This window comes from Hemicordylus capensis, chromosome 3 (genome assembly GCF_027244095.1).
Source record: "Hemicordylus capensis ecotype Gifberg chromosome 3, rHemCap1.1.pri, whole genome shotgun sequence".
NCBI classification, from domain to species: Eukaryota; Metazoa; Chordata; class Lepidosauria; order Squamata; family Cordylidae; genus Hemicordylus; species Hemicordylus capensis.
Window position 1 is genome coordinate 15,072,193 of NC_069659.1, and position 19,000 is coordinate 15,091,192.

General features: G+C 43.4%; 1 protein-coding gene across 15 annotated transcripts in view; it reads right to left on the reverse strand.

The window, feature by feature from the left end:
* DLG2 (discs large MAGUK scaffold protein 2) overlaps nt 1-19,000 on the reverse strand; it is a 1,429,269-nt gene that overhangs the window by 1,387,106 nt on the left and 23,163 nt on the right. For all 15 annotated transcript variants that reach the window (XR_008318273.1, XR_008318272.1, XM_053304274.1 and 12 more), the window contains exon 3: nt 18,645-18,776. Coding sequence is in view for 13 of the 15 variants with exons in the window: in XM_053304274.1 (XP_053160249.1) it covers nt 18,645-18,776 (132 nt within the window). In the remaining 2 variants the exon portion in view is untranslated. The remainder of the gene's footprint in view (nt 1-18,644; nt 18,777-19,000) is intronic.

The following is a 19,000-nucleotide window of genomic DNA, read 5'->3' on the forward strand; positions in this document are numbered from 1 at the left end:
CTGCATGATATTCCCCTTAGCTGAAGAGGCCATAGCTCAGTGGAAAAGCAGCTGCTTTGCATGCAGAAGGTCCCAGGTTCAATCCCTGGCAGCATCTCCAGGTAGGACTGGGAGAGACGCCTGCCTGAAACCATGGAGAGCTGTTGCCAGTCAGTGTGGACAATACTCTTCTCTCTCAGCCTAACCTACTTCACAGGGTTGTTGTGAGGAGGAACTTAAGTATGTAGTACACCGCTCTGGGCTCCTTGGAGGAAGAGCGGGATATAAATGCAAAACAATAATTTAAAAAAAGATGGGCCAATGGTCTGACTTGGTATGAGGCAGCTTCCTGTGCTCCAAAGATGACTGCCCAAGTCCCTCAGCCCCTATTAACACATTGCTGAACACTGCATTCTGCCTGCTAGATTATATGCACTGCCTAACGCTTTAGTTTTATGCACCCATTGAAAAATAGGGGCTCCACTGTTTTGGAGTGGAGTTTCCCACTTAGAGAGTTAATTTCTAGAGGCTCTGGGAAGTAAGCTGAATCTTGAAGAATGACTACTCTAGCAACTCACATTTTTAAACAACCAACAATGAACGGGAACCAAGATGTTCCCCAAGGAAAAAGAGGGCCCCTTTTATATTTCCAGAATGACTTGGCCAAGAGTTCTAAAATTGGGTACAGATGTAGGACAGATTGTCAGGACTCTGTGTATTGATTTTGAAGCAGATTGGTTAATCCACTTATTTTTAATGATTTTTTTTAATTTAAAAAACTTCAAAAAGGTCCAATAAGTGGCTTGTTTCATGGTACAAAATTACAAAAACTTCTAGAACTGAAGCCCCCCACCCCTTGAGACCATCATTTCAACCTCATGTGAAGGATTCTGCCCTTTGCCTTCATAAAAAAGTGCAACATGCCTTTTGCCCAACCCTTTACATTTCCAGAATGCCTGGGCTTGGAGTTCTGAAAGTGGGCACACATGTAGCCCAAAGTAGCAGGACTCTATTTCTATTTCAAGGACGTCGGTGAATCCTGTGATTTTTCATGTTGTCGTTTTTTGCTACAGCAGAAAAACTGACAGAAAAAGTTATCTGTGTCCATACAGTATTTTACACCTAGTGAAAGTGGAACTAACTGTTGCATCTGAATAAACAAACAATTCTTTTTAAACAAATGTTCTATGCTCAAATTGATTTGTGATCCAAAAGACCCGCATGAGAACTGTGAAGCTGTGTGTGTGTGTGTGTGTGTGTGTGTGTGTGTGTGTGTGTGTGTTGGCAAATGCACTCTGGCCCAGAACTGTGAGCTTGTGATGAATTATCAAGAAGATGTATGGATCCTTTAGGGGTTGTGTATTCTGGCCTGGACCTGTGGGTTTGTGGTGGAAAGTATATATATGGAGAGGATGCTGTTTTTGCAGGGGGAGGGGGGTGCGTAAGCTCATTAGGTCCAGGATCCAAAATTATCTAGCTGCACCTCTGCAAACAAGGTATCCTGAAGAGGCCATAATAGAAACTGTGGTTTACCAGGGTCAGATTCCAGAAAACAGGGGTTGTCCCTGGTAAATAAGAGATAGTTGGAGCCTATGTATTATATAAATGCCAAGAATTATGAGATGAATTTTTTTTGTCCCCACCAGCAGTAGCCAATGAGTAGAGCAAGAGTAGGGAGACAGAGGCCTGGGGGACATGTACATGTCTGTGGGGAGAAGGGTTGGTCTTCTCCTCTGATTAGCCTCAGTAGCCAGCCTGGTGAGAGCAGGGCTGTGGCAGATGAGGTGGGAAGTGGGTGTTACATTTTTGGGAGGCTTGACAGATGCCTCCAGGTGATGCCAGGAGCTGTTGAGATCTATGGTGGCCTGAATGGGAGAAGGTGTGGCTTGATTGTAGCTAGGGGTGATGGGAGTTGTAGTTCAGCAGCATCCCGAGGACCCCAGTTTGGGAACCACGGCTCTAATGCAACCGAGCTTCTGCGTTGCGTCTGAACTAGACCACTGACTCATGGATTGTCTCCTGATCCTGGTTTGTCTCCTTGATTGTGACCCTTGGCTTTGGTGTTGACTCCTGGCTTGCTTCCTGATCCCAGTTCCTAGTTTGCGCCCTCACTCCTGGTTCTCTGCTGGGCTTTCCTGGTCCCAGCTTCAGGCTGACCAATCCTCCAGTGGCTGCCCATGATCCAGAGGTGACAGGGTGTGCAGGTAGCAATCTTGGTTATGGGTATAGGGGAGTTTCAAGTGTGTCCCTGTTTTCATCTGTGAAATCTTGGGGTTTCCATAGCCAGAATCTCTAAGGCCCTGCAGCAATAATGTAACTATAGATGTGGAAGGGTTGGCCCTGCCTTCCTTGCAACTCTAATGCAAGGAAATCTGGACATCAGGATTACTCAAATAACAATCTGTTTAGAGGAATATGTCTATTATCCATTTCAAACACCATGAAATAGCACAGGAGCCTAATTTCCTGAGGCTTGCATATTATCTACCTTGCAGCGGTTGCAAGTCTGTTTTTTAATTATCTCAGTTTGAATTGTGCCATCAGCAAGATTTCAAGTAAGGCAGGATTATCTAAAAATATTACTTGATGATTTCTCTTTTTCCACTCTCATATGACTAGCAAGAAAAGGCTATATCTGGCGAAAAGCAACAAGAAAGGCTGAGCCAGGTTTTGTCCTACAAGCAAGGCCATAAATCCACACCTTTGGAAATCACATTAGATTAATTAGGGACGCCATTCCATTTCTCCAGCCAAGGTCAACTGCTTCAAAATTTGATTAATTTCAGTGAGTTAAAGATCAGTGGGAAGCTCTTAACTTTGGCTAGTGTGTGTTCTCTTTACATCATATTGATTGATTGATTTCTATACCGCCCTTCCAAAAATGGCTCAGAGCAGTTTACACAGAGAAAGAAAAAAGAATGAATGAATGAATGAATGAATGAATGAATGAATGAATGAATAGGACCCCTGTCCCCAAAGGGCTCACAATCTAAAAAGAAACATGAGATAGACACCAGCAACAGTCACTGGAGGTACTGTGCTGGGGCTGGATAGGGCCAGTTACTCTCCCCGTGCTAAATAAAGAGAATTACCACATTAAAAGGTGCCTCTTTGCCAATTACATCATTTGGTGTTGGGGGGGGGGGATACAGCTTGAAGACTATGGATAGGCTGGGCTACAGTTAAATGCATGGCAAAGTCTAAAGTCTGTAGTCCTCTTGATATTGTCTGTCTGGGGAGAGATTTTGTTCATGAGAATGGGGTAACATAATAGCTGACATGATGAGGAACATTACTCAGAGTAGTCCCATTGAAATTAAAAAGACAAGATAAGCATTGCCTAACTTGTCCTTTTAATTTCAATGGGAGTAATTTTCCTCATCATGTCAGCCAATATGATTAGGGTTGCCCACAGGGGTCTAAAAATATTGGCTGATCTTGGTACCTAAACCAAAATTTTCAGTCACTAGGATTCTGCCCTTCCCTTCAGCAGAATCGTATGCATCTTTACGCAGAAGAAATCCCCACTGTGTTCAACAGAGTGTACACCTAGGTAAGTATGTACAGGATGACTATCTAGGCGTAAGTACTATTGCACTTAGTGGGACTTCCTTCCCAATAAACATTCATTGGTGTTGTGCAGACACAGTGGTAGAGCATCTGCTTAGCATGCAGAAGGTCCCGGGTTCAATCCCTGACATCCCCAGGTAGGACTGAGTCCTGGAGAGCTGTTGCCAGTCAGAGTACACAAGACCGAGCAAGATGGGTCAATGGTAGGACTCTGTAGATGGCAGCTTCTTAAGTCTAGAACTGGAAAGAGTGTGGTCCCCATGCTTGCTTTGGACCTTGGAAGCCTTAGACAACTGTGCGGGTGATCCCTGCCCCCTCCAGCACCAGATGTGGAGTTAGGGCTTGTTTTGATGCTGGGTAACAGAAGTACTTGTTAGAAGGGCACAGTGGAACTGCCCATTTGAGTGATCAGTGCACCTCTGTTACACAGCCCCCAAACAAGCCCGAGTTCTCTCTCCCAGGTCCAGAGGGAAAGGCTTGAGCTGCTGGTTTGGGTGACCGGTTGCAAAACAGCCTTCACAGAACATTAGAACTGGAATGGACCTTGGAATTTTTCTAGTCCAGCCCACTGTTCAATGCAGGAAACTACAACAGGATCCCTGACAGATGGCTGTCCAGCTGCTGCTTGAAACCCTCCAACATTCTCCAGCATTTGCCTCTAGAGTTGAAGAGAAAAGCAGGGACCTGTGTTAGCACTGGTCAGCAGGGGCGTTCAGAGCATCTCTGCTGTGGAATGTTAAAATGGCCATCTCCAGCCTCCCTCAGAAGTTGGAGAGGTAAGCAGGGATCTTCCCAGTGTTGCGCACAGAAGGTCAATGCAACTGCAAGAAGTGGGGGTGACCTCTGCCTTTCTTTAGCTCAAGGCTGGGGAGGAAGGCAGGACTTAGGAACATAGGCAGCTGCCATATAGACTTATCTGTTTGGCCTGGCCTTCCAGAGTTTTTAAATTGTTGCAGGGTTTTTTTTAATGTACTGGGGGTTTTGTTTTGTTTTTAGGGGTTTTTTAAATTGTTTTTAACTGTTTTATGGTATTTTAAACAAATTTGTTTTTATTGGTGATTGATTTTAACTGTTTTTGTTTTGTGTGTGAACCGCCCTGAGCTGAATTGGGTAGGGTGGCATAAAAATTCAATGAATAAATAATAAATAAATAAATAATATACCATTGGTCCATCTAGCTCAGTGTTGTCTACACAGAGTGTCCGTGGCTTGTCCAAGGTTGCAGGCAGGAATCTCCCTTGGCCCTATCTTGGAGATGCCAGGGAGCGAACTTTGAACCTTCTGCATGCAAGCAGGCATATCTTCTTCCCAGAGTAGCCCCATATCTTCCCCAGAGTTCACTGCCACACACGCCATGGCGAGCAAAATGGTGAAGCGTTGGTTATGCAAGGATCAGGGACACACATTGGCTAGTGCCTGAGACACCATCTCTCTAGGCATTCCTACACCAATTTGTTACCTTTCAAAAAGTTATATTTTTGAATGATTGGTTAAATAAGATATGGGGCATAGTCTGTATCTTAAGATCAACCAACTATGTTAGATGTAGAACGAGCTGTCAACCAGACGATCATTTCATTTATAAATGGAGTCTTTTTATTTCATATTGGATAGATGCAAATCAAGATAATGTGCAACCACATTTACACTTTTAGGCACAATTTGAAACTGTGCCTAATTAAATTAAATCCAATTTATATTACGGTTTGCTTATAGGCAGCGTACTTAGTGTTAATCTAGATATTCCATTGCTTTCTAAATGCATGTCTAATGTCTATAACTGAATTGTTCTTTATTTTGCTACATTTTTCTCCATTGGGTTTCCCCCGCTTTTGTTTATTGGAAAATTGTCTACAATTAACTATGTAAGAGTAGTTTAAAAAGTTATATTTTACACTCCTAATCTATAGATGTTGGACATTTCTATGGTATACTGCTACAGCAGAGGTGGGGAGAAAACATTCAACTGGCGTGTTGTTTTTAAGTGAACACCAGAAAGGTTACTTTATTACCCACAGGAGAGATCCGGTTATGGTTGCCACCGGCTTGTTTGGTGGCTACTCGGGACCGGGCTTTCTCTGTGGCTGCCCCAGGCCTTTGGAATATGCTCCCTGCTGAAATAAGAGCATCTCCTTCTCTGTTTGTTTTCAGGAAGACCCCAAGACTCACCTGTTCTCACAGGCTTTCAATTAGAATTAATTTTAATAATTTGTTTTAATAATTGTTTTATGCCACTGTTTTTATTTCTGTTTTATGCTAGTGTTTTAATTTTTTTGTGTATTTTAAACTGTGCTGATTTTTAAATACAATTTTACGTTTTGTACATCACCTAGAGATGTACATATCAAGCGGTATAAAAATATGATAGATCGATAGCCCCAAATTTAGTGGATATTTTCTGCTGCTGAAGATTGCTCCTCCTCCTTCTTCTTTTTTTAAAAAAGAGAACCAGTCCATTTTATTTCTTTGCTTTTGAGGACACAAGTGAAAATGAAATAGTCCCTTTCTAAAGTAGAAAATAGGGGGCACTACCTTTTATCGACCCATGGGGGACTAGATGTAGGAGGACCACAGATTGTGTGAGGGGAAATGCATAGCCGGATTGCATGACTATCCTGCAAAGACGAAAAGTTGGTAGGAATATGTTTTGAGCTGACGATCTGGATAAGCTTCTATAATCTCCAAGTGGCATCATTCTTGCTTCCAAACTTGACAAGTTATTTAACAGCAGAACTTAAAATTCAAAGGCAGCTTTCATCTCCTTTGAAAAATCCAAGCCATCAGTTTCACCCTAAAGCCAAATTCTTCTAACAAGCTAACTTGAATTTGGGATTTGTTTCCCCCCTGCACTGCCAAGGGCTCCCGAGAATAGAAAAGCAACGATGTTCCAGATCATCTCAAATAGCCTGATCTATTTTTTTTATCCGCTTCCATAAGGTGCACTGCCAGCTCGCAGCTCACAGAAGGCTGCATTCTTGAAGGTCTCTGAATAATAGCTGAAAACATGTCGAGAGAAAAAAAACACCCACTTGAATGGTCTTTGGGCTTTGCTAGAGGCTAGATTGTGCCAAAACAGTTTGCAGGTGCTTGAAATGGAAACTGGAAATGGAGCAGGGATCTCTTCCTTCTCTTTCCAAGTATGCACAAGTCTGTGTTTCCCCTGTACCTTGGATTTCCATACTCCATCATGGTGGGGCAATGGGATCACCACACCAGACCCAGTGCATCTACACCTCTGGGCCTAGCTCTCTTAATTTTATTTAAAATGTATTTTGGATCTGTTGACTGGAATCCCGTAAAAGTGCAGTACTTACTTGCTTGACATGTGGTGGGTCATAGCTGAATGTCTGAATTGACTCCAGTGGAGAACTGCTGTGTTCGGGGTGCTATTTGGGGAGGGGAGGTCACAGCCCCTGGTGTTTCAAACACAGTGTAATTATTCCTTGGGATTCCTCTTCCACGGCTTCTGCACACTTGCTTCTAATGTGGAACAACAGTGTATACATATTGCACACTATGTAATATGTATGGTGCCTACATGTCTAATCCAATGTTCCATTCTAGTCTTCTGCGGCCGGTGAGGGAGCAGTGCAGCCAAGCCAGCCAGGCTTTATGAAGAACTGGAGGGTAGAACATGGATCAGCAGGGGAGCTGTCCAGCAGTGTCAGCAGTCAGAGGCCCAAGTACTGAGCATGCATAAGAACAGCCCTGCTAGATCAGACCCATGGCCTATCTAGTCCAGCATCCTGTTTCCCACAGTGGCCCACCAGATGCCTCTGGGAAGCCCACAGGCAAGATATATGTGCATGCCCTGGGCCTCCAGTTTCGCAGGTTCCCTGGGTGGGGTAGCATCCTGGAGTATGGTCTCAGGAGTTCCCTCAAAGTACCTTGTCTCCCCCTGCTCCTGGTTCATGCTGAGGCGTGCAATGGGTCCTTCCTTGGATGAGGCCTTACCTGATTCCAGCTTGAAGAGGTGGCAGATCCTGACATATCTGTGCATAAGCCTGGGGTGAGGTGGGGTGGGTTGAAAGCCATGCTGTTTTTGCCCTACACTGTGTAAGATGTTTGATGTTAAATCAGTCCCATAGCAAGATCATGAGTTCATTCTTTGTTCCACTTTGAAATAGATTCTATATTATTTGTTTGTTTTTCAAATTTGTAAACTGCCCCAAACTTCCATCTCTGGGTGGATTGCAACAACATAAAACAGATGAAAACAAAAACCACTTAAAACAATTTAAAACAATATTAAAATCACAGTACAGTGAAATCACAATATTAAAATCACAGCAGAGCTTCAGTAAAAAAATAATTCTTTAAAGGCTTTTTAAAAAATGTCAGAGATGCTTTTGAGGCAGGCTTTCTGAATTTTACTAAGTGTTTTAGTTTTTATGAACCACATCACACCTACGTGGAAAGATGGGACATAAATACTCTAAATAAAAAAATAAGAAATAAATATAATCAGGTAATTAGATTTTTGTTAAAGAGACACATACAGATATTATGGAAGACATCCAGAGGTGCCCACTGCAAGCAGTAATGCTGTTGCAGAAGGCTGTTACAGAGAGAAAGTAACCTCTGTGTCAGAGTCAGAAGTGCTCTTACCCCTGGACTTCTGGGCTGAGGTCCAAGGCCTCCACAGGCCCTGAGGGCCCCCAAATCCTCTTTAGTCTGCCCTGGGTGTTGTGGTCACCAGGCTGAGCATGATGATGCTTAATCTGCAGGGGAGGGGCAGGCCCTCCAAAGGCCTTTAGGTCCAGGCTCCAAAATTACCTAGCTGCACCTCTGGTCAGAGTAGTATTTGTGCAAGTGTAAGACACTGTGCAATGTGCGGCTGTGTCTTTCGCAAACTCTTCTACAGCTAGAGGTTCTTCTTTCAATAGCAGTTGCACAACTTTGCAAAGCACCGCCCACTCCTTCTGCAATCATCAGTGGCTGAAATCTTAAATAATGCTGCAATAAATTGCAGATGGGGATGATGGGAGTTGTAGTTCAGCAACAACTGGAGAGCCAGGATTGCTCACCCCTGCTCTCGCACAACACTAGTCTGAAACACAAGCTCCAGACCAGGGCTGCACAATTTCAGTCTTCCTGCAGTTGTTGGTCTAGAACTCCCATCTTCCCTGACTATTGGCCACTGACGCTGGGGATGATGAGAGCTGTGGTCCAAAAGGAGCTGGAGGGTCAAAGCTGTGCAGCTAGTGCAACATCCATGTGCAAGCACAGCATTAGGAGCTTGGCCCCTGTGGATGCTGCCCTCTGTCATGTTTTTTTTTTTTAAATTGCTGGAGAACCTATATCAAGAAAACCTGGAGCTGCAGATTTGCACCTTGATACAGCACTACGAATGATCCAGCTTAAAACTGCAAGGAAGGTTACACAAGCATGCCAACAACGCTGGCGTGTGTTTTGAAAGGATGCAGGAAATGTGTCATTCTTTAGAGGCAGGGTTTATCTGAGTTTTATAAAAACCTACAGAGATTAGATTTTACCTAATACTGCGTAAGATGATTACAGCTATTTGCGGTGCATTAATTCCTGCTCAAAACAAAATGATGTTTTATAGAGATGATTCCACACAAATGCATACATACACACACACATGCGCGCACACACGCACACACACTGTTCCTCATATAAACCTCTTTCTTCGGTTCTCATTCCCCAGCTGAGCTCTCTAAGCTGTAAACCATGCACTTTTCTTAATGATGAATGTAAACAGAGAAAGGGTGGATGCAGGGCAGGGTAGCCGAGGTTTTGTGAAACAAAATTGTGCCAGCTCATTCTTTCCCCCCGATCTTCAACATTATATGCCATGCATCATCTAGAACTAAATGAGAGCAACATAAAGGAAAGGTTACAATTCAGTTCAAGAAAAAATGCTCTTATACAATCTGTTTGGATTTCATGTCTACAGTTGTCCTATTCAGGCACTATAAGAACTGAGAACAATAACTCGCATGCAACATTCCCAAGAGCATGTTCTGAAGCATCACTCCCACACTGACATGTGTGACCGTTCCTGTATCCACAGCCACCATTTATCTTCAAGAGTTATCTCCTATAATATCTATTCCCTTTGCCAGTGAAGAGATGCTATCCAGTGGACATAGGATGTTACTCCAATAGAGCAAGTCTAAATATTTTAAAATGAAGAGGATTTATTGTTTCACAAAGACAAACAAAAGCCAGCCAAGCAAACGTTGTTCCTTTGCAAGTAATAGACAGTTCAAAGCACAACCAGTTACAGTTTACCATATGTACCCGAATCAAAGACAACTCTTAATTTAAGAAGACCCCCTTAAAAAGTAGAGGTTTAAATACAGGTTATACCTGCATTTACTTGAAAGAAACAGGACTCTGAATTTAAGATGACCTCCTGATTTCTAGTATGACGGAAGCAGACCAGCAAGAGATCTGAACATCTCGATTTTGGTTTATTTAAGAGATATTTATTCCAACGCAGCTTCCAACTAGTAAGAAGAGAATCATCATCCACCAACAACATAATGCAATAGGAGGCAATCCAGCTACTAAACCTGAACCAAACAGCAATGCAGTTTCAATCACCCCAATCTCAAAAGCCTATTGAAACAGACAAATAAAGCTTGACACCTTGTGAAATGCCAGCCGTGAGATGTATTCCTATAGATCTACAGGAAGTTTATTCCACAGTTATGTTTATTCTATACCCATGGCCTTGATAAAAGGAGGGTTAAACAAACAACAACAACAAATATGTAACCTGGATTCTCCATACCTTCAAATTTGGCATTTAAGGTTAATGGTGGTTCTCTAATGTATTTCCTGCACCACAGAAAGACAACCTGAGCATATATTCGTGCCGTTTCCCTGATGTGCACAGTTGTTGTGGTCAGCCATACATGAGTACTGTCTGTGCAAGGGTGCCATTATTTATTTATTTTATTCCAATTATATACCTCCCCAGCCAAACGGCTCTGGGCGGTGCACAGCAACAACAAAAAAACCCCACTAATCAGTCCTTTAAAAACAATCCGTACAAAACAATTTAAAAACAGCATAAAACCATTAACAATTAAAACAGTTTAAAAACCTGGAAGGCCAGGCCAAACAGAAAGGATTTAAGGGCTCTCCTGAAGGCCAACAATGAACTCAAACTACATATTTCTGCCGGCGGGGGGAGGGGTGGCCCATCGCTCATGGGACCCCAGTGAATGGCTCGGAGCCCCGAATCCCATCAGCTACCTTCCTCCTCCACAACCTCTTCCAGAAAAGAAATGCAGCCAAGGAGGCACCTGTACAGAGCATGGAGAAGAGAGCTCCTAGCCTCACCTAGATTTCTGCTGCTTCCACTTTCATTGGTGCTGTATTATAATATTATGGGCTTAAAAAAAACAACACCATGCAATTATTCTTGAGGGGGAATGACTGAGTTTAATTATTAGAAGGTGGCAGTGTGCATGGGCCCCAGATCTTTTATGTACCTAGCAACGTACGTGTGTGTACGTCTGTGTGTGCGTGAGAGAGAGAGAGAGAGAGAGAGAGAAACCTGACTGAATCCAGGTTTTTCACAATGGCATTTTTCATACCCATAGAGCAGCTGGCAGAACATGCCTGAGATAAACCACCCTCTACTCACAGCGCTGCAAACCTTTCAGTGGCTCTTTTAATTATTAATCTGCTTCTATAATCAAGACCTCATTCATATTTATTACTCTGATAGCAACGGAAGAACAAGCTCTGATCCCTACACAGGGGGACACGAAACATCTTGAATGATGATGGGGCTTAGAAGCAATTCCACCAAAGAACAGGGACTGGAAGCAAAGGAAGAAACAGGGGTTCTGTGCCTTTCAAAGCTGTGCAGAAGAGGGAATCTTCCCAGGGGCAGCTGCACTCCCCGCTGTGTGACCAAAACATCCTTCTTCTGCACAACTTTTATAGATCCAGGAACTGAATTCTTCTCTTTTACCTTTACATACCCCTCAATTAGCAGCCATTCCTTTTGATCTGCCAGTTATATAACATCGTTATTACAACATAATGTATACATATTCAATTATTTGTGTGAACCACCTAGAGCCTTTGGAAGCAGGCGGTAAATAAATAAATAAATAAATAAATAAATAACATTTTATTAATTATTATTTTTATTTATTTGATTCATGTACCGCCCTTCCAAAAATGGCTCAGGGCGGTTTGACATTCAGATTTCTGAATGTTCCTATTTTCCACTTCTCTCCCTGTCCATGTTTTCCTGTTTTGTATTGTAGACTGTAAGTCTGCAGACAGGGCCTGTGTCATTTTTTGATCTATGTACAGCACCTAGAAAATTGTATATGCTTTATACATGATTAACAGCAGCAACACTTCACGGATGAAGATGGAGGATTACTGCCCAAGCAATCCTATCATTAAGCAATGCTGAAGGCTGTTCTGCTCCACTGGCTGGCTGCTGTATCTGTTTACTCTGCAGAATCGTGCTTGTACAGTTTCCCCTCTGAGGTTCACAGCAGCTTTGGGGGAAGGCAATTTAAGTTGGGGCATCAGCATCGGGATAGACCAGGGGTTCTCAAACTTGGTCCCCAGATGTTGTTGGACTACAATTCCCATCATCCCCAGCCACAATGGTCTTCGTAGTCTGCAGTCCTGCACCATCTCGAGACCAAAGTCTGAGAAGAGAACCCAAGATCAGGGGCCTGGAACACCTTCTTTATGCGGCTAGACTACAGAATCTGGGGCTCTTTACCTTGGAAAAGAGGCAACTAAGGGGAGACATGATCAAAGTGTATAAAATTATCCATGAAGCAGGGAGAGAGGATAGAGAGAAACAACACTAGAACCAGGGGTCACCCTATGAAACTGAAGGCTGAGAAATTTAGGACCGACAAGTACTTTTTCACACCACACATAATTAATCTATGGAATTTCTTGCCATGGGATGTGGTGATGGCCACCAGCTTGGATGGCTTGAAAAGGGGTTTAGACAGATTCATGGAGGACAGGTCTATCAATGGCTACTAGTCTTATGGCTGTGGGCCATCTCCAGCATCAGAGGCATGATGCCTTTCAATACCAGTTGCAGGGGAGCAACAGCAGGAAAGAGGGCATGCGTGTACCTCTTGCCTGTGGGCTCCCCAGCGGCATCTGGTGGGCCACTGTGTGAAACAGGATGCTGGACTAGATGGGCCTTCTTGGGCCTGATGTTCTTATGTAACCCCTGGAGTAAAGGATTAAAATTCTTTACCTATCTCAAGGATCGTCAACTTTTCCCTTGTCCTTGCTCCTGCAGTTCTAACAGCAGCTTGATCTGCAAACAGTGACAGATGCTCACATCTGTGCTATTAAAAAATCACCCTGGTGATTATTCAGAACCAGCAGCTGTTAAATGCACAGGTGCAGGTCAGGCTGTTTATTCTGGTTAGTTGGCAAGCACACACCTCTCCCTAGTAAATCACCCTTTCCATGTTGATCTTTCTTCCTTTCTCATCTCCATTTGTTGCCCACACTACTGCCAAAATATAGACTGGAAGCTCTTAGGGACAGAGACTTCTCTTTCAAAGTATCTTACATGGTGTTGGAAGTTAAAGGACTTTGCGCTGTCTCTTTGCCTCAGACAGTGGAGGACAGACTAGTAAGTCAGAGGGCTAGAGAGTCAAGACATTGGTCATCACTTCTCCACTGCTCTGATGCTATCCCTTTGAAATGTAGATTGCTACTCTTAGGGATTCAACTTCCTCCTTCCTCTCTCTCCCTTCTTCCTTCCTGCCCGTCTACCTTGCAACATGGCAAGCCTCTCTCCCTGCACCATATGTGCAGAGAGGATGCAGAATCCATCTGCATCCAGCTAGATAGATAGATTAGAGATCCTAACTCCTCACTTTCCTATCTAGAATGGGGTTCCTTAATAAATGCCTTTTATATTGATTTGAAACTATGAATTAGCTCCAAGTTACTTTACTCTCAGCATACACGCATGCCTAAGTAAATTCCGCTGTGTTGTGCCTCTGTGCACTCTGTTATAATGAGAAAGGGATTCTCTCACCACAAAGAATTTCCCACACATGGGACACTGCAAAAACGCAAGGGATGCCACATAAGTTTTATTCCTGCTGGCTGACATCCAGAGCAAGGACGCACTGGTGCAGCAAGAGAGCAGCCTTATACAACTTCCCAACTAACGGCACTAATGCAGAGGAGGAGCAGCCGTTTTTGACACCCTTCCCCAGGTGGCACAGAGGGCTTGCAGGGAAAGGGATGGCACTGGTGGTGGTTGTTTTTTTAATCTGCTGTTCTATTCTTGTATTGTTTTCCTGCTGTGTTACAGTTTTATGTCCCATTGGCCTGGTCCTGGGTTGCCACCAAACGAGCCGACATCCAAAGCAACACCTCACTTGAGGAAAGATGTCTCACTAGAGCAAAACTGTTCTGCTGGCTAGTTGTGCTCCAGACTAGTGTTTCACTACTGCAGCTATCCTTGTGATTGTGCAGCAGTTGCACAACGACAACACACCTCATTTGTTTCAATGGGGGCTTTTGTGCAGGAATGCCACCGCACTACAGCGCTCTTGCACAAGTCCCCATTTTGGCACAGCTATGCTAACTTATTGTTGCAACGCAAATTTGCTCATTCTGCATGTGATCCATTGCTCGGGATGCCAGCCATTGTGAGCCATCCAGGAAACAGTCATATTCAAGGGCAGCACAAACATTTTTTTTTATGGATAGATGGATAAGAACATAAGAACAGCCCAGCTAGATAGGCAAGGCCTATCTAGTCCAGCATCCTGTTTCACAAAGTGGCCCACCAGAAGCCTCTAAGAAGCCCACAGGCATGAGGTGTGGGCATGCCCTCTCTCCTGCTGTGGCTCTCCTGCAACTTTTATTCAGGAGGCATCATGCCTTTGAGGCTGGAGGTGGCCCATAGACACCAAACTAGTAGCCATTGATAGACCTGTCCTCCATAAATTTGTCTAAGCCCCTTTTAAAGCCATCCAGGCTGGTGGCTGTCACCACATCTTGTGACAGAGAATTCTATAGATTCTATAAGGAATTAACTACAAGGGATGAATGCTCATTAATGATAAACTGAATAGGCAATCTCACGGGCTTTTACCATCATGGCCCCAAAATTTCTGAAGGAACTGTGAAAAGATACTGGCTGTTATGCTGTGTAACATTGTGCCTTTTAATGGATTGAGTGTGAAGTTGTGCAGGAGTGCTCTTGCACAAATGTGGGAAATTGCACAAAATAAAACTGCCAATATTATAATGCCCTTATACAAAACTATGGTGCAACTTGGAGTACTGTGTACAATTCTGGTCATCACACAGGAACATAGGAAACTGCCATATACTGAGTCAGACCATTGGTCTATCTAGCTCAGTATTGTCTTCACAGACTGGCAGCAGCTTCTCCAAGGTTGCAGGCAGGAATCTCTCTCAGTCCTATCTTGGAGAAGCCAGGGAAGGAACTTGGAACCTTCTGCTCTTCCCAGAGCAGCTTCATCCCCTGATGAAGGTCTTAAAAAGACCTTCATCTTAGACACATCTAAGACTTCATCTAAGACACATCTTAAAAAGGACATTGTAGAACTGGAAAAGGTACAAAAGAGGGCAACCAAGATGATCAGGGGCCTAGAGCACCTTTCTTATGAGACAAGACTACAACACCTGGGGCTTTTTAGTTTAGAAAAAAAGACAACTGCGGGGAGACACGATAGAGGTCTATAAAATCATGCATGGCGTGGAGAAAGTGGAGAGAGATAAATTCTTTTCCCTCTCACACAACACTAGAACCAGGGGTCACTCCATGAAATTGATTGCCAGGAGGTCTAGGACCAACAAACGGAAGTACTTTTTCACACAACATGTGATCCATTTGTGGAACTCTCTGACACAGGATGTGGTGACAGCCAACAACCTGGATGGCTTTAAGAGGGGTTTGGATAACTTCATGGAGGAGAGGTCTATCAATAGCTACTAGTCGGAGGGCTACAGGCCACCTCCAGCCTCAAAGGCAGGGTGCCTCTAAGTACCAGTTGCAGGGGAGTAACAGCAGGAGAGAGGGCATGCCCTCAACTCCTGCCTGTGGCTTCCAGCAGCATCTGGTGGGCCACTGTGCGAAACAGGATGCAGAACTAGATGGGCCTTGGGCCTGATCCAGCATGGCTGTTCTTATGTTCTTATGGCAATTACTTCCAATGGCCACCAACCATGCAACTGCATTTGGGCAGGAATGTTCTTGCCCAACTGCACAGACATTCTATTACAAGGCATATGGAATATTGCACAGTATGTCAGCCACCAACTAATGCAACTTTTAGAGCTTTTTGTTTGAGTAAGTGAAAACAACAACAACAAAAACTCACCTTTTCAAATACAGTTTTGGTGAGTGACACTGTTTTTAAAAGTCTTTCATTATCTTGTCTGCTGCCTAATTTATTCTTTTTTTATTTTGATGAATTGCTTTTCTTAGTTTTTGAATGTTGTAATCCCCTTCAAATACTGTGAGAAAGCTGGACTTTAAAAGAATCTAAAATAAATACATCTTTATGATGAAATCTGAAAAGGCAGCTACTGATCCAAGAATATTAGAAAACCAAAATATTCAAGGCACAAAAATATGTGACACTGTGTGTATTTTTAACGCATAGAAAAATATTAGACATCCTACTAGGAGTCTCAACAGATTACAAAAGTGTGATTTTTAGTTTAAAATAACAATTGTATAATAAAACCTGATTATTGATTACATAACAGCATCATCTCGCAACCTCAGAATATGGTCAAATGATCATTTTTGGGTATCAGCCAATCTAAGCCATGAAAAGAGCAAAACAATTTTATAATGAGAGATTACACATTTTACCCTTTCAAAATCTTCTTAATAAATAAAAACCACCATGGGAATGAAAGAAAGGTCTTCTCAAATAAAAAACAAATCAATGCACAATCACTTATGAAATTACATATTTTCCAGCCTGTTCTCTTAGCAGGTAAATTCTTTCCTGTGTTATACCAGTGGTTAGTGAAAAACACAACAGAAGATCAACTTTGGTTCAGATGTCTTCGTTTTGTTTCTTTTTTTTGTCTTACATAATATTTCAGCTAACACAGCACAGAATAATCCCAGGCATAGCTCAAAGGTTCAAATATATATTCCAAAAATAAGGAGGTTCAAAACCAACAACAACAGCTTCAAAACCAACGAACCAATATATTTTATATGATCTGCATTATTCCTTACGGGTGTAGATGAACAAGAGAGATGGTTGCGGAACATACACGGAAATAATGTGGAACATACTTATAAAGTTGGTAACCAAGCAGAACCTTTAAAAAGAAGGAGAGCGGGTCTTTACCTGCTCTCTGCCACCCCATGCAGCTTCCTGCTGCAATGGTGCTCCCCTTAAGAACCTGCATGTGGCACCAGCACACTCATCTCTAACCCTAAGCTTACTTAGCTTGTGCCTGCATCTGGTACTGTCCCCGAGAACCCAGGATCAGAGGCAGTAACAAAACCAAGTAGACCCTGACCCTAAGATGCAACAGCCATCTGGCAGCAGGAGACCACCCCTCCCTGAGCCCTACTGAAGAGGCAAAAACGGATGCATGTTCCAGATCAGGGCCCTGTTGATGCTCTTCTAGACCATGGATTCTCAACGTTGGGTCCCCAGATGTTATTGGACTTCAACTCCCATACTCCCCAGCCAAAGGCTACTGGGGCTGGGGATTATGGGAGTTGAAGTCCAATAACATCTGGGGACCCAACGTTGAGAATCCATGGTCTAGGAAAGGGTGAGACAGCAGGACCAGCTACAAAGCTGCTGATATGGTGTCTAGTGCAGGCCTGCACAACTTTGGCCCTTTGGTAGTGGATGGATTACAACTCCTATCATCCCTGACTACTGGCCACTGTGGCTGGGGGTGATGGGAATTGTAGTCCATGAATAGTTGGAGGGCCAAAGTTATGCAGCTCTGGTCAAGTGGCTGCTGATGCAACACCAATCCTTAACAGGGCAGCCCTGCTGTTACTTCAGAAACCTTGTAGCTGGAGCCCCCAGAATCTGCCACCAGAAGCAACCGTCTCGCCTTGCCTCATGAAAGGACTGCCCCTGCCTTGATGGACACATAGCCTGACTCCATATAAGGCCTTCATATGTCTTTCTCACCTTCCTGTTTTTTGAGCTGCCATTTTATTGTTATAACCCCACCTTTCTTCCATGGTGGAACTCATGGCAGCATAAAGAGCGTTCCCTGGTGCTCTCTGATTCAGGCGCAGACCAGCTCCCAAACCTCCTCAGCTTCAGCAAGGTTGCTGCATCTTGTATCCTCAGATCACACACAGGGACCAAATTTCAGGCCATGCTCAGGCAAAACTCATTCCTCTCTGCAGAAGTAACCATGAGGAAATCCCAGCTGCAGAAATCTCTTCCAATCTCAATAGAAAAAGTGGAGCATAAGACCATGCTTTAAGGTCTCAGATGCTGTGCAATGGAAGGAAAACCTTCCACAATGCTGGGATCCATAGCTTTTCTAGTTGTTGCACATTTTCAGGAAATCTGCAGAGAGGAAAACGTAACCTCCCCTCTCCCAATGCCATGGTCCTGATCCTCTACTTTAAACATCTTTGTAAATTCTGGTACCAACATATTTCCACTCTCTATCGAGAAACCTGTCTACATTTAAACTATCATTTCCAAAGAGATGAGTCCTGAATTGATAGCCATTACATGCTCACACAGTGGCTTTTTAAAGGGATGATACGAGTATCCACACATAGAAATATTCCATAGACATGCTAACACTTCCTAGATGAATCCATGAATAAGATCCTTCATCTTGGGCAAGTCCCTTCTACAGACTCATTTTTAGTGAAGTTCCACTATTGACCAACTGATGTAATATTTACTCATAAGGGGATGAATTTTCCTATGTCAGCTTTTGCCGTGTTTGGTATTGTTGTGATCCATAGATACAATTTGTGACCTCTTTGCAAGGCCAGTCTAAGAGTGCAAAATGTTAAGCACAAAGCAGGTCACAATCCATCATCCAGACGCACAAATAGCAGTAAACACGAACAATCAGCATTAGCCAGAGTTACATACCTAGCAATGCCTGGAATAAACTGCTCTTAAAGATGCCCATCACCTTCTTAATGGCCCTTTTCAGTTGCTGCTCCTCTGGCTTCTTTAGCTTCTTACAATAGTCTTCCAACAGCGCTAATGCTCGATCCGTGTCTAAAACAAACAACATTATAAAATGGTTAACAAACATGAAAAGTAGAGATGTGCAAAATGGAGGGGGACACAATACTGTACATTCTGTGGGCAGGCTCTGGTTGCGGAGGGCCAGTATATACTACTTTGTTTCAGGGAGAAGGACCATGGTGCAGTGACACTTTGCATTCAGCAGGTCCCAGGCAGGGGCGGATTAAGCCTTTTGCCACCCATAGGCAAAATGG